General features: G+C 40.4%; 1 protein-coding gene across 9 annotated transcripts in view; it reads right to left on the bottom strand.

The window, feature by feature from the left end:
- Window positions 1–24654, bottom strand: part of Zmynd11 (zinc finger MYND-type containing 11) — a 76919-nt gene that overhangs the window by 22262 nt on the left and 30003 nt on the right. For 6 of the 9 annotated variants that reach the window (XM_021180012.2, XM_021180011.2, XM_029485001.1 and 3 more), the window contains 2 exons: window positions 12642–12801; window positions 2078–2239 (listed from right to left, as the gene is read on the bottom strand). In XM_021180012.2, the coding sequence (XP_021035671.1) occupies window positions 2078–2239; window positions 12642–12801 (322 nt within the window). Of the gene's footprint in view, window positions 1–2077; window positions 2240–4911; window positions 4938–12641; window positions 12802–24654 lie in introns of those variants that run through there. The other 3 variants (XM_029485005.1, XM_029485003.1, XM_029485006.1) reach the window with 2 other exon arrangements.

Consider the following 24654-nt stretch of genomic DNA (forward strand, 5'->3'; position numbering starts at 1 on the left):
AACATAACTATTAAAGCAACAGAACTTAGAAATGATAGTTTCTTTGGTGGCTTCAGAGCTAAAGGTGAAATCCCCACATTCAGCCTCAAGCATGGGCTTCCTGAGTCTTGCTGGGGACAGTTCACAGATTATGCTATAAACACATAATTTACAGGTTTCTATGACTTACACTATCATTTTCATAAGTGTAGTTATATCCTCCTATCATAAAAGCATCTAAACTAAACAAGGAAAAACAAAAACAAACGAACAAAAATAAAATGAGGTAGCCATGCATTTCTCAGTCAATTTACAATGAAGTTAAAAGCAAACAAGCAATCAACTAAGCAGCGCCCAGCCGAGGACAAGCAACCGTGGCCAGGAGACAGAAGCAGAGCTTCATACTCACTATTTCTTCATCTCTGCCTCTTCTATAAATAATGCAAAACCCCCACTGTGCTCAAGCTCCCTCAAAACTCTCAGTGCCTTACTGAAACCCCTTTCTGTGACAATAAGAGCTGAATATGAAGTGTAAGAACCTGCAGTGTGGGCAGGTGTGGCTCTCTGCTGCTCTTACTACGTCAGCACATTCAGTCTGTTCTCCTTGGGGCTCTGGATAAGGGGTTGAATGCAGGCTCTCACACACTAGGAAAGCTGCAGAGGACTCTCCTGCTGAGCTATATGGAAAAGGCCTCTCTTAGTTTTTGTTTGCTTGCTGGCCTGCTTGTTGTGCTGACAGGGCCTCACTGGTTTCCCTAGGATGGTCCTGGACTTACTCTGTAGGCCCAGCAGTCCTGAGTAGCTGGGTTACAGGCCTGTGCCACCAGGCCCAGCTCTTCCTTGTGAGAGGTCAAGGTTTATTTCCTAAAAGATAAGAGATATGTATTTGCTTTTAAGAAGCATGATCAAAATCTATGAACACATAACTCAAGTGACACAGCCCCTGCTTAGAGCCTCTAGCTCCAGCTAGGCTGAGGCCATGCCTGCACTACTTTCCTGTGGGCAGCATGTGCTTTAAACATCTGGAAGAAATCTCCAACCTCAGCCTCGACACTGAGCCAGCCAGATTTAGTGGTTGATTCCTTCTCACATTTCCTAATAATTCACCTTGAAACAGGTTTTTTTTTTTTAAATGCTATCCTAACTGTCTTTTCTCCACTTTTTAAGCTAAATGTGCTCAAGTAATGAAGACCTCAGTAATGGAGGAGTCAGTTACTAAGGAGAACTAAGGTGAGTGTGGACATTCACTGATCACGTCCAGATGAAAGCTTTGACTGACATTCAAAAAAAGAAAATAGGAAAAATACAATTTTTAAGAAAGTAAATAAAACATTCCATTGACTTAAGTATTACTTTCAGCTATGTAGCTGAGTGACACAAATCATAAAACAAATGATAAAGCAATCAGACAAGCCTGTACCATCGCCATCGGCGCTCTGGAAGTGCAGTATTTAGTCAGCACACACTGCTCATATACAGACACTACAATACAAGCATGCATATTCTTCGGTGAGGAAATTATTGTGCAAAATATGTATTTTACCAACCGCACAATACATTTTACTTTAATTAAAATTCTTACTGTGCAACTGTCCCATCCCTTCACCCACCACAGAAAATATAAGCCAAACTAAACCCCATCATGAGAACAGAAAGAAAAAGCACCTTCCACCTATAAGATGGGAAGGTGATCAAGAGCACTCCAACACTGGACCTTTTGCTGAGATGTGCTCGGTGGCATCAACTCTGCCAGGCATTATGGAATGACTATTGAACAGACCTCCATGTGGCAAACAGTTCATGTTCTGAAAGGCTAGCCTTTAAAGCAGTCACATGATCTAGAAATAGGTGTAAAATATGTGAAGAGAAGCTGTTTCTATGTGATTAAAATTCTCTAAAATGTGCACCCTGAAACATGGGGTGTGTCTGGGATGCCCGTTTATGAGTGTTGTGTTCATTTGTCAGTCATTTCACCAAGTAACCCCCACCCTCCAGGATTCATCATTCACCTGGCAATACCATCTGGGGCACCTCGGTGACACTAACATCCATTGATTCCAACCCTCTGACCAGCACAGGAAAGCTCATAGGTACTCACCCTGCAAACTGGGCACTGCCAGTGACTACTGCTGTCTCTAAGCCTGAACTCATCAGACAAACACTTGGAATGATACACACGAAAACACAGGTCACATATCAACACCTCTCCAGGCAAATGGCATTCAAAACAATACCAGTCATGAGTCTCTGTTTCCCAGTCCTACAAAAAATACAAAATAATTTTGTATGACATTTTGTCAATATCTTCAATAACTAAGAACAAAATTGAAACTAAAGTCCATCACAAGTTAGGCATTATAAACATTTTTTAAGACATTTAATGTGTTAAAACAAGAGAGAAAATACCTAGAAATTTACTTTAAAATGTGATTCTCTCCTATGTAGTATCAATACTCAGAAATACCTTACGGTGATCTGATAGCAAACAACTCCGAAGTGAATTATGTCCAGAGCCAATCCCAGGTCTAACATTATCTTCCATTTGAAACTAGGATCTAAGGAATAATGTCTATTATAAGCTATTATAAGTGCCTCACATCAACCAGGGGCTTTATATTTCCAACAAACAAACCTGTGTTTTGTCCTGCTTTTTACAGATTAAAAAATGAGTGTTGACACGCTGTGGGGACAGGTGCAGCCACGAGTGGTGACACTCACTATGCTTGTATCTCAGCCACTGTACTCGATACTTAACTGAAAATAACAACTAGTCAAAATGCCCATGTCCTGACAGGTCACCATGTTCAGGATCTGTTAAATTTAGAAAAATAAACTGAAAATGTAAAACTAAAGGTTTGGACACACCATCTAAAAGAGATTGATTACGATATAAGACAAGAGGAAGAAGGCTCGATTCTTGGTGTGTCTAGTCCTAGCATTCCTTAACAGATCTGAGCTGTGAGATCTCTGCAGCCAGAATGGGCTGAGTATGTAACAGAAAGACTCTTGGATTTGCTCTTAGCTGAGAATTCATTCTTTATAAATGTTTCTCTTCCCTTTTCCTAAAATCACACTTCAGAGTAAAGGTTAATCTTGTCCTTCTTTGTCAGTGTAAAATGAAACCCAAATGAACAAAGGGGAAAACAGAGGCTAACACTACCAAGGCTATTTCTGGTGGGAATCCTGACATTCCACAGTTGGGTTCAGCTACCAATTATTTGTATCTATATCTGTATTCTTTCCCAGGATGAGTGGCTTCCTCGTTTTATCAGATAATAATATTATCCCAGCAAATGTGGTTCAAACTAGCAATCAATACACATTGACTACTTCGGCCACATGTGAATGCCACCAGTCACTCACGAAGAGCACAGAGTCAGTTATGTTCCAAACGCATGCCTTCTAACCCACGCCCAGAGTCCTGACCAGAGCAGGGTAGCCTATTCTCTGGGAATATAGACTTTCCGTGCTTATAGTTCATTAAGAAATTGACGGTCTTCACTGACCAGAACAATAAAGAAAAAGAGAAACACTTTTTGGTTCCTCACTGAAGCTGTATCAAACTCTAATCTTAGAAAAACTCAGAAAAAAAAACTACACTCCCATGTCTGATTCTGGGACACCACAAAAAACATATATATAGTACTTAGCTCAAACAAAATTAGTCACTGGTGTACGTATTTCAGGTAGACATCTCATACACATTGTGTATGTACCTAACTCATTTTCATATTTAAAAAATTGTAATATAATAAAAATAGGTTTTAAGATTCTATTTTTTAATTAAAGAATTTATTCAAAGCTTAAAACAAAGTATTTAATTCTTATAGTTGTTTGGAAATATCTTAAAGAGATTAATGGTTATATTGACTTAATAATAAAAACTTCAATAAAAATATCAACCTTCATGATTTAATGTTTTTATTTGAATTCACCTTCCTATGATGGGTCCAATGGTAGATTCCGCGACATTAAAAAGGAGGAAGAGCACAGTTCCAGCTTTTCTACTTCACTCCCTACCTCTTTTCACCCCATGCCATGCTTTTTACCTACTTCTTAAACAGACACTGAAATGGATCAGTCAATGTTGGGTTGCCTAACTCTACACTTTTAACTCTATACTTTTAAAAATAATTGCAGGGATACAATCATTTGTTAAATGAAGCAAAGTGCAGAAACTTTTAAATTTAATTAATTTTATTTTTTATTTTTTCTTGGTTTTCTTGTTTTTAAAGACAGCGTCTCACTTACAGGACTGGAACTCTCTATGTAGAATAGGCTGGCCTGGAGTCACAGATTTGACTCTCTAGTGCTAGGATTACAGGCATATGTTGCCATGCCTGGCTTGGTTATGCTTTTAAAATGGATACTCCTAACTTCATCATATATCCATATGATGACAATGCTTGTTATTTTAATCATGGCGAAGGCTATTCATAATACACAAAACACACAAAAGTCAAGCACAAAAGTAACTGGATTCCAAATCCATTAAAATTTTCTGATGCAAAAATGAGTCATATGGACCACAGGCCAAGCTGCCTCCAGTTTGTCTTTAGTAAACAGAAATCATTGAAATTATGAGGCTGCCACCCATCAGTACCATATGTCAATAAGCTGAGGTTACATTTCTACTAGATGCCACCAGATGCCATCAGATACTCTGGGAACAGCCTATTTAGCAGCCTGTGTAAAATTCCACTTCAGAACAAGAATGCTGTTAAAGAGCAAGTGTAGCACAGGGGTCAAAACTGGAAGCAGTATAAGATAGTACCCTCTTCACATGTACATCTAAAAAGAACTAACTCAGTTGATCCAAACAAGGAAGAGCTCTATTTAAAAAAAACCAAACCAAACCAAAACAAAGCAAAACAAAACAAAACACAAAACAGCAGAATTAAAGTAAAATAACATAGTGCAAAATTAGTTCACCTTGTTTGGGGCTGCTGTCCTGGAGAAAGGCTGCGTACTGTAGGCCTTTCAAAATACAAACAAGATAATCTTGGTCTCTACCACAATTTTGCTCATATTGGGTAATCCAGGGCTAAAGGGATTTCACACAATGGTTTATTATTTCAAGTATGATTCATACTATTTGGTAGACAACGTTAACAGAAAATTCTGTTAATGAGTTGATAATTAATGAAAAGATAGTAGCATGCAAACTTAAGAGCTGTCACTAATTGTAGAGGAAGGTTATGGACAGACACAGAGAATCTCTCTGAGAACTCATATACCATGAAACCTACAGCCACGTTAGGAAAATGTCTTATTAGCAAAGTCCACACCATACACAGCAGTACGGTACCACAAATGCATGTCTGATTGGTCTAAAACTGGACTACACTAGACTTTTTTAAAGACAAGAATAATGAATGTGAGGGTGGTAAACTCAATACCTCACCATTTATTTTCAATATTTAAAAAAATCACTAAAAATATGTAACCATCAAATCCTCACATGTAAATGGTTAACTGAAACTGTTAACAAAATTAAACTAAACCTAGAATGGTAGAGAAGTCATCTTACAGCGTGTCTGTACTAAACACACTATCATATACATGTTGAGTACTGTAATTTATACAGGCTGTCCTCAGATCCTAAGAGAACAGGCTCCTCTATCTGGCAGCAGCCTATAATCTACTGTTTGGTTATCACTTTGGAGCCCAGCTGGTTCAAATCCTAGCCCCGACATTCATGGCTGTATAATCTTGGTCAGTATGCTTAGGTCCTCTGTTTATCCCTTTCTATCTGTAAAATGAACAGAATGATAGCTCTTAGGTTTACCGGGGTCATGGTAAGGCACAAACGAGTGCATAGTACATAGTGTGCAGAGGAGTGTGTGGCACAGCCCTCAGGAGCCCTCAGGTGACAGCCAGTGGTATTATCTATGTATTGCACACAACAGGAACAAGTGAGGAACGGGCTTCTAATCATATGACTGCATTTCTTTCCAAGCACTTTAGAAGCTATTATCATATCTTGTTTTCACAGCATTTTTCTGAGCAAGGTAGAATAGGAAATATAATTAGCTCCAATGCAGGGATAAAAAGGAAGCTCAGAAATACGTTTGGCCATGAACCAAGGGAAACATTTTAAAAACTGTTGGAAGAAGGCATTTTCAAATTCTGGTCAAGGCTCTTCAATAATCCAAAGGCAGTTTTAACATTTTAATTCCTTATGTTTTCATGAGCAGAAACACATTACACTGCTGAGCATATATATATGCACTCTAAATATGTATATACACTGTAAAGTGAGTACTCTACCATCCTAGGCTTAGTTTAATTCTGTTAACGAGTTCAGTTAATCATTTATATGTAAGGATTTGGTGCTTACATACTGTTAGTGATTTAAATCTTGAAAATAAATTATAGTATCTAGTGAAACAGAATTCAGAGGAGAGGACTAAAAACCAGGAACTCATGCACACAGTCTGACATCACATGGTGAGAAGCACAGAACCACCCACAATTCTGTTGAGCCAATAGACTCAAGAGAGCCACATCTCAGTAAAGCGTGGGTTGACATCACAGACAACTCTAGTGTAACTAGTTTCTAATCAACCTGTAATCATTAGCATTTACTTGATACTCAGCAAATAGGATTCATTACTTTTCTTTGTATCTGAGTTTGAGGTTAGGGATGAATATTCAAAGAATATATATTTAATTCCATATATAAGGAGAATAAAATATTTCCCATGTTAAAATCCCAATAGCACAAAGATGCATTGAAGTTTCTGTTTAACGTATTTAAAACAACAAGCTAAGACACATATAACTATAACAGAAAAAGAGCAAAAATATAAATTGCTTTAAAAAACTATTCTTAAATTTACATTCTACATGTATATAATGTGCTGAATTCACCTTGAATTCAGCAGCCTTTCAACACGCTTCCTCAAGAGAGAAGCCACAGAGGCCAGAGAAGCCTCTCCTGTTGTGGCTTTAGGCAATAAAGTCTGTGAGGGGCAAACCATCAATTCTAATCAGTGCCTTACCTAAGAGGTGTGAGCTCTGCTGACTTCCAAGATAAATATAAATCAGTACTGCTTGTCAGCTGGCCATTGGAGTTGGAAATACCTGATGATAACATTCCCCTGAGTATCAATAGTGCTGGGATTTCAGCCCATTCGTTACTAAAATAATATAGTATTATAATAGAAATATCCTCATCTCTTTATGAAACCACAAAATACAAAGCCTAAAATAACAGAGAGAAAAGTATAGAATGCTTGGTTTTGGTTTAGAACAGTGCTCTGAGGCCTGAGAGCAGCCTGAAGTCCTGCTATCAGGAACAATTCACTTCGAAGTCCTTAGAGGGAAGCAGGTGGAGGTAAAAGTCCAGTCATATCTGCAATTAGTCTGGCCTCACCAGCAGCAAGACAAGAGAGGAAGAAGGATTCTACATAAACCACAATGTGAGGCTCTCAGTAGACGCCCTATATCTGTACTGGAATGAACTAGGAGGGAAATGAGATCCTGAGTCCAAAGTCAGCAGGTCTACAAAAGGAGAAAACAGTTTCAAAGTAACATCATTTTTATATAAGACTTTTACATCACAGTCAACTCTGGCAACCAAATTCTGTACTGTCAGATCAAAATCACTTAACAAATCAAAGTACGGCCTGGTCCTGGGGACTGCCAATAAAGTTGGAAATCACCAACAGTTCATAATGATCACCTGGTTTCAAGATGCATATTGTATATATTTTATCTGCAAATAATCCAAGACTCAAGGCTACCTGCTTCCTATTTACAATAAGTATCTTGGAAACACCTTTCCACCCTTAGTGAACACTTTATAAACAAAGAGATTACTATGTGAGACATTAACTTATATTGATTACAAATATGACTAGTAAGTCTTAAACTTCACTCCCTTAGGTAATGGCAAAACTCTGTCCAAGAGACGAAGTTCTCAAAACGGGAGAGCAAAGTCAGGGATGAGGGGCTAGAAATGTGGACTAAATAAGGCCCTAATCCTGTGTTGTAGGGTGATCACGTGATAAAGCATCCATGAACATGAGCATGTATGCATGCATGTATGGTATGTATACAATCAAGTATATGTGATATGTATATGCATTATGCATTCATTACTTATTTTGCAACACTGGGCCTGTCTTGCACAGAGCACCAGAAAAACACTGCTAGCTTTAAAAACTTAAAAAAGACATAACAAAGTATTACATGTTCAAATGGCAAAAAAGCATGTCTATGTCCTCTAGCAACAGACCTTCAAAAGCCAAGGAAACCATGTCTATAGGAACTATCTGGACCCTATCCATTAATATGAATCTAGGAGCTTTCAGAGGATCACAAAATTTCCCAAGTGTTTCTCAGTACTGTATATCATTTAGAGGACAGACTGTCGTGTATACTCTTACTTATTTACTGACTACTCTGTAAGCAGGGCACTTAAAAGCAGGAGTAGTCTTGCTGTGAGTGACTGCTGTTTCAATTCACCATCTCATACAGACATATGATGTCACGACGGAGATGTTGAAACACTGTACTATGTTACCATAGTTTCTCCAACAGAACTGGCATTTTTACACAGGAGACTGCAATATGTATGTGAGATCACCAGTGAAAACTGTCTCAGAATATTCCTGGGCTGGAAGAAGGAAGTTTAGTGATACGGGATTATAATATGCCTGAATCCTCAAAAACAGATAGTTTCATACAGGAGTGAGCTTTTAGGATATGATTGCTCTACTTAATAAAAATAGTGGTCCAACATTCATTTTTAAAGTTGTTTCAAGTTCTAAAAATAGACATTAGAGAAGAAGAGGCAGTAGGAGCGCATTAACAATGTAATACCACCAAATGACGCAAGCTCTGTTCATCCTAGAGTGGTGGTGGTGGTGGGGAATTGCCTTCTCTCTCTCCACACTTGACAGGAGTGAAGACAAGCATTGTGCGGCCTCTGCTATGTAAGCAACTCGGGAGACACAGCCTGAGAGACTCAGGAAGTAACCTTGTCTGCCCATTTCTGTTTTACAGATGCTCTTTCCAGAAGTTCAGAAGAACATTCTCACCTGTTCTTAAAGTAAGAGAGCTGCCTTACTAAGGTCTATCAAACTCTGAATGAGGTGATCAACATACCACAGTTTAAAGACAAGTTTTAGGACATCAAAGTGATGGAAATCACACACCAAGTAGTGAAACTATAAAGTCCTAAATGCCGGTATGCAGACCTGTAGCCCACTGAACTTCTTGCAGATGAGAAAACGTGGCCTTCCCTTCCATCAAACATTCTTGAGGAGTATTTCCTAGTCAGCTCACAGCCTGGACCTGCCTCTGTGTGCAGATGACAAGCATTAATACAAATACACAAAGCCTGGGCAGTGTGGAACCTCGTTAGTTACATGAGCTTGTGGGTATCCTGAGGACATGGGGATACTCACTGCAAGGCAAGTGGTGTATCACCAGGTAGTGAACTACTCATTTAGTCAGCCAGCTTCTCTTTATACCTTTGATAAGAACTAGTTTTTTCAAGGGCAAGTTCTTCACAGGATTTACGATGGAGAATACTGGTTACAAGGTAAATCGTCTAATGTGGTCAATAAGAAGTTGATGCTTCTGGGCTGGAGAGACGGCTCAGTGGTTAACAACACTGGCTGTTCTTCCAAAGAACCTAAGTTAAATTTCCAGCACCTACATGACAGCTCACATCTGTGAAATTCCAGTTCTAGGGGATCTTGACACCCTCATTCACACAGACATACACGCAGGCAAAACACCAATGCACATGAAATAAAAATAATTTTTTTTAAAAAAAATTGATGCTTCTACTATACAACAGACATTTTAAGAATTTTAAAGTTTAATTTGTAAGTAATAATTATACATTTATAGGGTACAGTGTGATGCTTTGAGATATACATACACACACACACACACACACACACACACACACACATATATATATATATATATATATATATATAGAGAGAGAGAGAGAGAGAGAGAGGGATGATCAAACCAGGCTAATTAACATAACTAAAGTCCATTCCTTTAGTTATTTAGAAATACACACTAAATTATTATTAGCTCTATTGCCTTTCCACAAAAAGAGTTCGTTGCTATGTTGTATCCTTATTTACTGGCCCAATACTTGCTTTGGGTATACTCGTATAGTCTTCATAGACAGATTTTCCTTTAATCCTTGTGGTGATTTGAGTGAGAAAGGCCACTACATGCGTATTTATTTTCATGTTTGAATCCCAGTTAAACTGCTTAGGAAGGAGGTGTGCTACTGGGGGTGGCTTGGAGATTTCGAAGGTCCACATTAAGCCCAGTGTAGGTCTGTCTGTCTGCACGCCTGCTTGTGCGTCAGGATATAAGCACTCAGCCCTTGCCTGGATGCTTGCATGCAACATGCTCCCTGAAACCTTAAACAAGCCCGAATTAAATGCTTTCTTTTTATAAGAATTATCTTGGTCACAGTGTGTCTTCACAGTTATACAACAGTAACTAAGATAATGCTTAATCAAATGAAATAAGTATTACTATGCCCACATTACATTGAAAAGTCAATGAAGTTTTAAACAATTCCAGACATGTAAGCAAGAAATGCTTAAGACAGACATTACCCATCCCATAACTACTTTACCTTTGAGTCTTTACAGTTACATATTTTATAAGCAGAAGTTTGATGGACTCAGTTATATTACATATGCATATTTAGTATAAAACTGCTTGTGAATAAGAACCAATTCACATTAAACCTATATAGCTGCTATTACTTTAAGAGTTCATTTAGTAAAAAATAGACAGGAAGAGGATTATAAATATGTTTAAAGAAAATATGTAAAAATAAAAAGGAATATAGGATCCAAAGCTGTGGGAAACATATAAGAAGCTAATTAATTATAACATATAAGAAGCTTGATGAATTAAAGAAATTTCGGTCTGAGGTGGAAAAAAGTATATACACATGTATATGTATACATACACACACATACACATACATATGTATATATGTATATGTATATATATATATATATAAAACACATATGCACACACACATATATATATAAAACAAAACACACACACACACACATGCACACACCTTAAAGGAGAAAAGAGCCCCTTGACTCTATGAACTGCGTCTACATGACCCACACCTGCAAGAGCGCAGAGTACGCTCAGTCACTTTCCCACCTCAGGCATGGCATTCTCCACACAGACTTCTGAATCTCTGAGTGTCCACGGGCCTGGGACAGAATATACCATCCTGTCTGGACCGTGCTAAGTCACACTAGACTGTCAGTTTCAGCCATTGCTCTATCTCGCTACCCGTGTAACCTACTACAACAAGGCTTCCAGCTGCAGCAGAGACTTGACAGAAAACTGCTCTGATGACAGCAGTCCCATTTCTTCCCAGGAATATTTCCAGTTCATAAGCTAAATTATACTGATACAAGTAATGATTTTCTTTCACGATTTTTGCTTGCAGAAACATGGGTTTTCCTTTCTGAGGTTCTGACATATAAATAAAATTGACCAAGCGTTTAGGCCTGCACAACTTCCTGCATTTAGAATTATCAGAGATGCTTGGTGTTAGTTCTACCGTCAGTCTCACTGAATCTATGGGCTGCTCTGTCATGTTACCAGGAAATGAAATGAAGTAAAACTTTCAGGAAATTTTGCCTCAATAAACCATTTTTTAAGATGTTATGAGATTTTTAAATTTTTTAATTTTTAGAGAATTATATACTAAATCTTCAAAATATACATTTGAAACCTACTATCTTAAAAGATGTTTATTACAATAATGAAAGGTTTTCTAATTCGTTGGTTAAAATATCAAAAAATAAGATGGGGAGATAGAAATCCTACATATAAAGTCGATCTTTGTGCCCTTTGTGTCCTTAGCATGAAGTCATGTTCTGGAGGTAAGAAAGCACCCCAAGAGCAGTCACAGCTACAGCTAGCTGAAGGTCCAGCTAGTACAGAAAGAAGTAACTTTCTATTCGTCCTGTTTGATGCTGCTCTCCCAATGCTCTCCCAGTGCTGCCAGAAGACACTGGTCACTATGGACCACGGCCAGTCACTCTAGCACCTGGGACCGTTGTGTTGTGGATGAAATGACTCAGGATTTGGTGGCACCCCAGTGAGAAAGCTTTCCTAAGCCGGCAGCGTGCCCGTCTCTGTCCATCTAGGCGGTGTAAACACTGCCCTGTATGAAATAGTCTTCCACTAATATCAGCTGAAGGAAACACAGCAGAGGTCATGGTTTCTAAGAACATTTACTTTAATTCTATTTAAATTTGTTTTTTTCGACACAGGGTTTCTCTGTGAAACCCTGGCTGTCCTAGAACTTGTTCTGTAGACCAGGCTAAACTCGAACTCACAAAGATCCACCTGTCTCTGTCTCTCAAGTGCTGGGATCAAAGGTGTGTGCCACAAATGCCCAAGCTTAATTTTATATTTTTAGATGCAAGATAACAGACAGAAAAGCAAGAATTTTGCAAGAGTTAAGTTTTCTCCTAGGAATCACAAGAAAGCTATCAATATAGAGCCTTAATGTTAATAAAAATGTTAAGAATTATTAAATTTCTAACAGTGAATTTCTATAGGTTATATTAATACTTAAAAACAAAACCCAAAATGCCAATTTCTAAATTTATCAAATAAAATATACTTACAATCTCATCTCCTGGTAACCAATATCCTTCCTGTTCAATACCAGCTTTTGAACCTTTGCAGCCCACTGTTAGAGTTTCGACAATAAGACCATCTTTCACAGCTAAGCTCAGCTGGCGGGTGGTCTCTTTGGGATGCATACCGTGGACTCGGGACATATACCTGAACACAGAGGGAACACAGAGTTAGGGATTTCTCAGTAATGACAACTAATACAGAGTCAAAATAAGAAAAGGAAGTCCTTTTATTATGATTTGCATTTATGGAAGAAACAAAGTAAAACAACTCATTAAGAATGTAATTCAGGGGCTGGAGAGCTGGCTCAGGAATTGCTGCTTGCAGAGGCCCCCACTTCGTTCTCAGCACCCCCATGGTGGCTCACAAGTACCTGCAACTATGGTTCCTGGGGATCCAAGTCTTTTCTGACCTTGTAACCATATATGAAGTTTAAATGTGAAAAACAAAACCAAAGCATTTGAAGGAAGGTACTGGAGACTTTCTTTTTTTTTTTTTTTTTGATTTTTAATATTTTTATTACATATTTTCCTCAATTACATTTCCAATGTGAAACTACCTTTTAAGCATAGAACAAAGCCAGAAGTAACACAGAAGTAACCAATGCCAGTGGTCAGATTTACACAAACTAGCCATTTCCATAGGGGGCGGGGAAGCACAGTAACCTAAGTTAGATGCAGCAGACAAACTGGTAAGCAATGCATACCCTAAGGACCGCACAAGTTCTACGTAGTTCTAAGAACCCCAGCGCACACTTGCAGACCTCCCTTTACAAAATGCTTGGGACCAGAAATCATTCAGACTTGTCATTTTTCCATGCTTTATTTTTCCATGCTTTAAAATATTTGAACAAGCCGGGCGTGGTAGCGCACGCCTTTAATCCCAGCACTCGGGAGGCAGAGACAGGCGGATTTCTGAGTTCGAGGCCAGCCTGGTCTACAGAGTGAGTTCCAGGACAGCCAGGGCTACACAGAGAAACCCTGTCTCGAAAAACCAAACCAAAACAACAACAAATTGAACATACATGAGAGTCCTTGGGGATGGAACCCAGCCTGACTAGAAGCTTTTCTTTTACACATACATGATCTGAAGGTAATGTATGTACTACTATTTGCAATTAGAGTACCTGTGTTCTGCACAGGGCACTTCATGGGATCACATATGGAATTCTCTACTCCTGTCATCATGCTGGCAATCAGAGTGTGAGACTGACTTCAACCGGATTTGACTTTACCTGCTATGTATGGTTTGGCTAGTGTTTGTGGTGCACACTGAGCACTACCCAGGTTTGTCTTTCCTAAATCCGTCTGCCTAGGCTGTTTTATTTAGGACTTCTATATCTCAGGCAGCAAAAATGCTTTATTTTAGTTTTTCCCAGGGAATTCTTCAACTATCCTGTTCCGTAAAGATGCTTAAAGCCACCTACTGGCAAAGGGGCTGCGTGATGCCAGCTAGAGACCGGGTTCCTCTCTAGACTTGCCTTTTCTGATCCCAGACAGCCAAGTTAAGAAGAACATTGTTGCATTTGATTATTCCTTGACACATTTGTATCCAGGAACTTTTACCATGCAAATGGGGTTTTTGAAGAGCTGTGCCCTCAGGCTGAAACACCTCTACCTTTTACTCAGTAACTGAGGCATCTTTAGCAGCTTACCCTTTCCCTACTGTTACATAAAAGCTAACTCCAGGATTGATTCTCATTTCTCTTACAAGGTAAAGAAAATGGCAAGACTGGAGTGTGTTGGCTTGAGCATGCACACCTGAAGGAAACCTGCTTCAAAGGAGCTTGATGAGCCAAGAGGACAGCTGATGCACAGGGAGGTGTCAGGAATAGTTAGAGACCTTCTAGTCTTCTATTGCAATTGACTCAGTATAAAACTTCATCAAACAGTGCAGAAGTGTCTAACTACTTAAAGGGTATGTTCAATTTCTTTGAACTCAGTACCTTTCTTCACCTTCCCCATTCACTTCCATTCCTGCAGTGTTTCTCCCACTGTCTGGAGCCCTGGGATACTGCTTTACAACTGTGGCAATGCATCCAAACAAGCTGTAAAATGTTTTAAGATGTTTCATCTCCCCTGAGCCAATTCTGCATTGTGGAAGGCCCTCCACCCCACAAGAAAAACAAACATATACAGTTAATTGTAACAGAAAATGTGTATCACCTTTAGAAACATAAGAAATTGTAAGAACCATTCTCCCTGAGACTTATCATCTACCTATGAACCCAGCAGTGAAGCAAGCTCAGAAACTGCACCACAGCTACATGCAATACTGAGAACTGAGCAGAGATGAAGACAATGCTTTTACCCAAGGAAAGCAGCTGCCAGGAAGTGCAGCAAGTCTTTCTGCCCATCAAAACACTAATTCCATGAATTAGTGGAGAACAGCTCCACTCTGACTATAAGTTCTAAGGCTTGAGAATAGTCACCATTCTGGTGGTCACATAACACTTTATTCCAAGTGTATGCTGGACAATATGGATCAACTTAGCTCAATGCTCCCCCATGTCCATCTGGCATGGGCTGCTGTCAGGTTGCTCACAAAGACTTAGAACCAATTCCCCCAAGTTGTCCTCTGACCTTCATATGACCTTCACACAGCATGTCGATGCACACATGCTTGCATTCACATACACAAAATAAGTATATATTTTCACTTTTAAATTAATCTTAAAATCATATACAGTTTGACAATTTTAATCTCATAAAAGATGGTCATAGCAAAGTCATATATTTCATCTTGGCTGTTGATAAAAGAAATAAGCAAAATAATTAGGCCTCTGTTTAAATTATCTATAAAATTTTTTCTTAATCTCATTTACTACATTTCCATTCACAATACCTAGAAGAGTACACTTTGCACAAGAGGGAGGAATTTTCAGAATAAAGCATTAAGATTCCCATGCAAATGGGGCATTGTCTTTCATTTGATAATTTGGCACAGAAAAGTCTTCAGTGGAAAAGGGAGAACTAACTACAAAGGATAATTAATACTGAATGATCAGCTCTTTACACCAGACTGTAGTGGGTCACCACTGCTCCTGAGCTAGCCTGACTAGGAACAGAAAGACAAGACAGCAGAGGACAGGAGAGGCAGAGACACCCTGTCCACTGACAGTCGTCACAGTCACTCAGTTCCCTTGTCCACTCTGACAGCCGTCACACTCTTGAACACACACACACACACACACATGCACACACACGGACGCACGTGCCAGAGTCTTGTACATGTTAGGCATGTGCTGTAGCACTGAGTTATATCCAGAAGCCCGTCTCCTACACGAGTCCCTTACAAGCATGTTCAATGTTCCTAGTTTTGAACGCTGCTAAATGGAATCAGACTCCATGCATTCTCTGTAACTTGATTCCGTTCCTCAGTATTAAATGTTGGTATTAATCTGGATGAATTAATGTGACTGTCCAGTATAACAACCTGCTATATGGACTGTCCCCTGTACGGCTCTGATATTATTTCTACATTTGGTTCGAGTTGTTCAAGTCTTGTTCTCTTTCCTATGTTGAGTGTTAGTTTTAATCTACATTAGTAATTTTTTTAACTTTACTCATATATTATCAAGATTATGGTCACAATTCTTTTTTTTGTTTGTTTTAACTGACTGTATATACATTCCCAAACTCTCCGCACACACACAGACACACCACACTTTTATTTGCATTTCCCCCATCCTAAATCCAGACCCCCATCATAGACCCTCCCTCAAAGTCTCCTAGGTAAATCATGAAGAAGTCCTCTAAAAGGGAATCTTGAACCCAACCAAAAGGCAAGCAGCTCTGGGCCAGGATGTTTGCATTCCTGAGCTTCGGGTAAAGAGTAGACCTGTTGCACTGTATAGGTGACATCTATTAATGTTTTTTTTTTTCCTTTCCCTTTAGGAAATACTGCTGCCTTCTCTATCACATGGTAATTGTGCATATCTTGTTGGCATGAACTACCAATGTCTTCACAAACTGATCTCAACCCATGCTGAACCCCCCCCCCCCCCCCGCAAAAAAAAATTAACCATGAAAAAGGACAATTTAAACATTCCTTGTCAAAAATGCTGGTAGCTTCGAGTGCTTTCCATCTGGGTATCTCTACATAACATTTCCCAGCTGAGCATTCCTGATGCTTCACATCTGAAATGCAAACCTGTTGAGTACCATTTTGAGGCTTAAGACCAAAGATTATCTTGATTTTCAGACTAGGGATGCTCCAGGATGTTTGACCTAGAACAAGCCATGGAGAACAAGGTGCCAGCTGCCTTGCAATGGTAAGGAGGGCAGGGAATGTTGCCTAGTCGCAAAACTTCCTATTCTCCACTGAGATACTGAGTGCAAAGGGTGTTGGTTTTCTAAAGGAAGGTGATGACTTTCTCAATAAAAGATAACTAGTTAACAACAAAGGTGGTAGGAGAATTTGCCTGGTTCATCAAAGATCTCAGGTTTTCAGTTGCTAAAGATAAAAAATCAATGAGTAAAAAGTGTTTATATACCCTCAGTATTTAGCAAAGGCCACTGAATACTGTTGAGTATGTTGGTCATTAGCTCTGGGTATGGAATTAACCCAAGCCAAGAGAAGAGTCCCTTACCCATCGAGATGGCACAGCAGTGAGGAAGGCTGCATTGCTAATAAACCATCAACCAACCCATAATATGAGCTGCCACAGGTTTCAAATATATTATATCCTAACTGCAGTTTCCCTTCCTTCCCTTCCCTCCCATGCCTCACACCCCACTCCCTCCCTCCCCATCCTCTCCTCTTCTGGTTCCCTTCAGAAAAGGCTAGGTCTCCAGTGATATCAACCAAATACAGCATATCAAGTTGCAGTAAGATTAGGCACTTCCCCCTATATTAAGGCTGGACAAGGCAACCCACAGGAGGAGGACAAGGGTCCAAAAAGCAAGCAAAAGCATCAGTCACAGACCCTGCTCCTCTGTTAGGAGTCTCACAAAACTATGCAACTAATCTGTGTATACAGAAGGCCTAGGAGAGACACAGGCATACAGTTGGTTCAGTCTCGGTGAGCCCCTGTGGCTAAGGTTAATTGATTCTGTGGGTTTTGTTGTGGTATCCTTGACCCATCTGCCGCCCACAATCTTTCCTCCCCTCTTTAGCAGTTTTACAGTTTTGGTCTTTTCTTTTCTTTTCTTTTCCTTTCTTTTCTTTTCTTTTCCTTTTTTTTTTTTAACAAGAGTTTTGTTTAACTTTTTTGTTTGCTTTTTACAGTTGAGTCTAGATTCTAAAGAAGGGAAACAGTACAGAGAAAAAGAAAACTAGATAGATCCTAAGGAGCCACAGAGAACAGATGGATTAAAGACTGAGATACAGCTGTTGTGGTAGGAAAGCAAACTGTAGAGAGTATTCTTGTCGATGTCTTGAGAAAAAGAAATTATGAGCAGAAGAGCTGACTTAATGGTTAGAAGCATGTAATGTTCTTCCAGAGAGACTGAGCTCAAATGCCAGCACCCACACTAGTGCACACCAACTGCCTGAACTCCAGTTCCAAGGGATCTGATGCCCTCCTCTGGCCTCTGCAGACATCTCCACTCATGAACAAACCCATGCATATACTCATAATTACAAATAAATCTTTTGTAAGACGGGAAAAGGAAGTATTTTTCTTATTTATTTATTTCTTATTTGTTTGTTTGAGGCAGGATCTCACTCTTTGGCCTAGGCTGACATCAAACTCAAGGCAATCCATCTGCCTCCGTCTCTCCAATACTGACATTATAGTGCTGAATTGTCATTCTTGGTGAATAAAAGAAATTCTTACAATATTTCAAGAGCATAAACTATCAAGGAAAAGATTGGATGCAATTACACTAATAAAGACTACATGGGGCAGCTTGGTTGTGTTGTACACACCTTCCATTCTAGAGCTTAGGAGGCAGAAGTGTCTGAATTTCTGTAAGTGTGAAGCCATCTTTGGAAAAAGTTGAACAAATGATAGAAGGAAATAAAAACTAGAAAAGGCCATCTACACAGTGGAGACATTGACAACACCAATGGAGAGAACACCCAGACTTCTGGTTTGAGCCTAACAGCTGGCACAGTGTTACACAATGTTTCATGATCCTAAACCTCACTGTATTCACCAGCAGCCATGGTGTGTGTGTGTGTGTGTGTGTGTGTGTGTGTGTGTGTGACACCAACCCCAGAGTTGTGAAAATTAAATGCCAGCAAATGATGTCCATTACAACAGCCCTCCTGGAAATTACTTCCTCAGTTAATGCAACTAAACAGCTGCTAGTATTCTGTGAGTGCACATGCATGTGTGTATGCACATGTATGTATGTGCATGTGCATGTGCATGTGCCTGTGCAATGCTGGAGATAGAACCCAGGGCTTCTTCATTCTAGGCAACCACTCGATCACTGAGCTCCAGTCCCAGTCCAAATACTCATTTTTACTACTGTCCCAACTGCTGTACTCCCTACTGACATCGGTAAGTGTGTGTGTGACGTAAACTATTTTAAGATATCCATAGTCAGCAAATACTTGTAAAAGCTTCTACAAAACTTTAAGAAATGATAAAAAATGAACATAAGCACATGACTATGAAAGTAGAGAGAAGGGTCAGGGTTGGCTACACCAAAACCAGGATCTTGAAGACTGTGTGTGGATTTTAAAAGGATGCATCTGATGACTTTGATCATGAATGGGGGAAAAATACAAAATACAGAATCTGTGATGTTATCACACACCTGAGAACAGCCTTTTGGGTGAAATACCAAGTGGGAAGAGGGTGCACACAAAAGCAGACATGATGGATCTAACTGGGAAGGGCTCTGGATTTTATGTACTATGGGAATCAAGAGTAGTCTAAGAATACAATCATATATGAACATCAGAGAAGTGACTGCTAAGCATGGGGATGAGAAGGAGAACAGAAAGGAAGGCAGAGCTCATCAGCCTAGACACATGAGCACATGAGCTGGCCAAGCCTACAGAGATCCAGGGCTCTTAGAGTGTAGCAGGAATGGGGAAGCAGGGGGTGAGGCAGGGAGCCATGCAGACAAAGCCTGGGACAGTGGAGCCGCTGGGTAAGGCACTCTGCAGGTGGACTCCAGGAGCCACAAGAAAAAGGTTGTCAAGAATAAGGCACATTGATGGTTAGTGCCACTTCAGAAAGGTGTCACTGGCACTAACCCAGTGACAGCAAGGGGCAGAGATTGGCAGGGGGACTGCAGCGCAGGAAGGAACAAGGAAAGTACTTCAGAGTAGCACATCAGACAGATGCTCAGACAGAGGGAACCATTTAACCTAGCTTGAAAAGAGATAGTGAGTGCTGTATTTTAATCCTGTCTGTACTGTAAAGGCCTGCTATATATTCCTCCCTAGCTACTAGTTAAATAACTCAGTATAGACATTAAACACACTCCTGACCCTTTCTGCCATTTCCCTTCAAATACTACAAACACTTCCCATGATCCAGACAATCTATGTGTTGACTCTCCCTCCTCAAGGCCTTCTAAACACTCTCGGCAACTTTACCCCAAATGAAGTCTGCAGTATTATAAATCACTACCCTCTCTCTAATCCATGCAAGTAAGCTGAACTCTGCCACACCGATATCCCCCTACTTGATACTGCTGTTTTATTCCTTAGTGGTTAATCGTGCTCTCAGGTACCTTGTCTTTAAATTCAGAAACATGCAAACAGACAAGCTTCTAAGGCAAAAGTAATGCCCTAAAAATCTTCCCTCTGAAAGAAGCAACTGTGACTGCAGAACTGAGATTCAGCCTGTGACTGCCCAGTGTGACATCAGGCCATAATTCTAACAGCGGTCAAGTGTGTCTACAGGTCTCTCAGGGACAAAGGTATCTGTGAAAATGGGAATAAGGATGCAGAAGTGACAGTGAGGGGAGGCACGACATAGGCAATGGTCATTCTCCTCCTCTCTAGTAATCCTGAGTGAATAGAATCTCAAAGACACATGTGGCAAAATGTCACCTACAACCTAGGTGTCACAGAATTCCACTAAGTGAGCAGTATGTGTCTACTTTACCTCCACAGGAAGCCTACGCACAAAGAGGCCTCACTGTGCAGGTCTAGGCATGTCTGAAGTGTCAGCAAGTCCAAGAAAACTCATGTCACAAGGGGTCAGAGCTTACTTTTTGACTGGGATCTGACCTTAAAGTAAGGAACACATGTAATCAACTGTGAACTCAAGTGGGACAAGGTCTCCAATCCAAAGCCCTGGAAATGCAGAGCCCCGTGCTCAGGGCAGCGGAGAAGCCCGGCCAGCAATTACTTTAGCTGTCTCTGGCAGGCAGGAGAAAGGAAAAGGTTCCTGTTTTAAGCATTCCGCCTCGCCAGCAATGCCAGTAAAGATAAGAACGATCCACAGTAAGTTCATCAGCAAGTGTTTAAGCTGTCTTCACTAGCGACTGAGAACAATTATGACCCTCTAAGACTGCTGTACCTATCTAAGGTAGACATGAACACCCTGGGAAAGGAGCAAAAGAAGGTGACCTGTGCACCTTATTTTTTCTGCAGTGTTTTAAAGCCCAGATCATTTAAAGAAACAGGAGCAGCGAGATAGGAACCACCAGGGTTCAGAAATTCAAGTCCCGCTTCTGTGACTGATTCTATTCATAGGATTCTTCATCTTTTGTGCCTGGATTTAACTCTAATGCATAACAAGTAATACCTTAAACACATGAATATTTTTTAAAATACTTGTTTAAGATGAATATTTGAGGCCAAATATTTCCAGCTTTGTTATAAGAACACCTATCCAAACTCCACAGAAGAGGTGTGTACACATCCATGCACCAACTGTCCCTTGGAAAGAGGTATGTGCGCATCCTACCGTTTCTTACATACAGTCACTGCCAGGCAAAGAGACCTGCTTTCCTAGCCATCCTCACTCATAATTCCAAAATGACTGGTCTTTATAATAAAATAATGGTTCATATGGATCTTATGATAATTACACATCAGTTCCTACAAATGCAAAATGGGTTTTGTTTTGTTTTGTTTTAATTTATTTATTCTATTTATGTGAGTACACTGTAGCTGTCTTCAGACACACCAGAAGGGGACATCAGATCCCATTACAGATGGTTGTGAGCCACCATGTGCTTGCTGGGAAATAAACTCAGAACCTGTGGAAGAGCAGCCAGTGCTCTTAAAGGCTGAGCCCTCTCCCCAGACCCAGAATGGTATTATTTACAGGTCAAACTTTACTTTAGATTATACCTTGAGGGCCTCTATTGAGAAGTCCCTTTCTATTGCTTAGACAGATACTGACCTTCTAAGCAGGTGAGGACAAGCCTCACAGCGTTACAACCACAACCACATTTCACACTGCCTGCTATGAAGGGCTCACTGACAGATGTTTCAGAGAACACAGGAGGGGGACCCGAGGGATGGCTCAGGGGTTAATAGCTCTTGTAGTGGGTACATGTGTTTAGGTATCAGCATCCACAGATCAGTTTAACTATTCAGGGAATCTGAGTCCTCTCCTGCCCTCCACAGGGGTCAGGCATACACACACTGCACATGCATACCATAGGCAAAAACTCATATACACAAATAAAGACAAGCACAACTACTTTCTAAAGTACATGATGTGAGTGAGTGACTTCTCAGTACAAAGCCCAGGGCAATCTCAGAAGAGCAGTGACAACCAGGTGGACTTTCATACACTCACAGGAAAAAAGAATAATATGCACTGTAGATGCTCAGATTCAGTAGCTAAAGCTCCCTTCATGTAAAAAGCCGCACGTCTAGTGGAATGCTGGGAATTAAAATGCCAACACCCATGGAGTCAGGTAAGAAGACTTTCTGCATGATGGGGTAGTTTGTGCTGTGGGGCAAGAGGTAAACCTAAGAAAACATAAGGCCATATTTCTGCTAATTAAAAATGTCACAAAAAGGAACTTTAGATACATGAATCTAATACAAATTCAAGAAGTGATTTCAAATCCGAATGAAGTGCTGTGGCTGAAGAGGCGAACACACTCGGGACCTGCCTGCAAATCAGGAAAATCACAGTCTACTATTTCAAATGCAAGATAAGACAAGAAGTCTGTGAGCTACAGAACGGTAAGTCAAGAGTAAATAAACCTCAAATGTGGGCCCAAACTTAAAGTCAATGAAGAAAAGCACTTCAGAGGTACAGTCCCAACTGAGGATGCTTCAATCCCATTTGGAAGGGAGAGGAAAGCAATCATGGGAGATGGGAGCACAGGGATAGGAGGCCCTGACACCTATACAGCAGAGCACTGCCTGTGAGAGAAGGCGCGCCTAACCCTAGAGAGACTTGAGGCTCCAGGGAGTGGGGAGGTCTGGTGGGGGGAGGGGGAGGTAGGGACATTCTCTTAGAGTTGGGGAAGGAGGTATGGGTTGAGGAACAGTCAGAGGGCAGACCTGATGGGGATAATAACTGGACTGTTAAAAAGAAAGGATTAAAGATAATAAAAAAATAAAAAAGAAGTAGTTGTAGTAAGGCCCACATTCAAGGATCAGCATTGTAAAGAGAAGTTGAAACAAAACAAGAATGAAAACCTCAGACATAAAATCTGAGCCTAAAGGCATGCATAGTGCAGGAGCACAGAGCAGACCACACCACTAATAGCAAAGTTGCAAAGCAGAGAAATATCACATCTAAAATAAGAAGAACAGACAAATCACAGATACAGTGCAGGAAAACAAAATCCAGCATGGAAGCATGTCAAACATAGTTGGTGTGTGAATCCCTGTGGCACTTAGGAAGTCTGCAGTCATCAGGTGAGAATGCCCCTTTTAAACGTGGTAAAGGGAAGCATCCTCTTCTGCTGGGAACCATGGATGCAGGCGCATGGCAGGGGCAGGGAAGCACAAGGATGAAACAAACTGCTTCTCAGATCTAGCACGAATGGCTATAAATATTTCAGAAGGTAGGTAAAGTTAGTTAACATGTCCCCCCTACAGTGGAACACAGCTCCATCTACACAGCTTCCCCACAGCCAGTCTCCTGGTTCATGAAATTCAGAGACTGTGATCACACTTGAGTTACCAGAGCACAATGATAGAATCCACATGAACAAGGCATAAGAACTGCAGAACAGACAGCCCAGTTCTCTTAGTAAAACACCCAACAGAGAACAACAGTAAAGAGATGGCTGTGCGATTTACACAGGACCACACAATTACATGGAGTTAGACAAGATACTTAAGGATATGCCAGGCTACAAGCCAGTAAGGTCTAATGCCAAAACACTTAATGCATGACTTTGACTTCATTTTTAACAATAGGGCTGCTCACCAGCCAGCAGAGAGCAGACAAGGTCTTAACAAGAGCTCAACTAGGGACTTGGGTAACTTAGGGTGCTTTTAAAGTTTAAAAGATACCTGTGTGTTCACACATGAATGAAGAGGATCATCTTGATTCCTGACCTAACAGAGCTCAGAGCAGTACTTTCTATCACCACCAGTGCTGCTTCCCAGCCAACCCCAAGAGTGGGACATCAAGGGAAGTAGCATCAGCCAGGAGGCAAAGGCTGGGTCAGGCATTTCCTAGGCAGTCTTCTGCTTCCATGGATTTTTTTATGAGGAGACTTACAAATTCATGACCATCTGGTAGGTAAGCAAGTTTATCTGTATTTAAGAATTATAGAGCTTAAGAAAAAAAAAAAAGAAAGGAAGGAAGGAAGGAAATAAGGCTTGGGTCATCATTCAAAGTTATATCGACGAAGAAAGACGAAAAGTCAAATCTCATAATGATCCATGATCAGAAGGAGCCGTGTACGGTCCCAATGACTGCCTCTGTGGTATTCACTAGTTTCACATACACCAAACATACACACGTAGGTGTTAAGTAGCCAACAGATATATGCACAACTGCTGCAGGCATTCGTCCTCTTCCTCCTTCATCAGCAGGTCACCCAGCCTAACCACAGTGCTCCTGAGATTCCTGGGGCACTTGGCAGGTGCCCTGAGATGCCCGAAAAAACACCACAAAGGAAAAGAAACGTAACCATTTGAGAAACTGAAACTGTTCAAATG

This window comes from Mus caroli, chromosome 13, assembly GCF_900094665.2.
Source record: "Mus caroli chromosome 13, CAROLI_EIJ_v1.1, whole genome shotgun sequence".
Classification (NCBI taxonomy): Eukaryota; Metazoa; Chordata; class Mammalia; order Rodentia; family Muridae; genus Mus; species Mus caroli.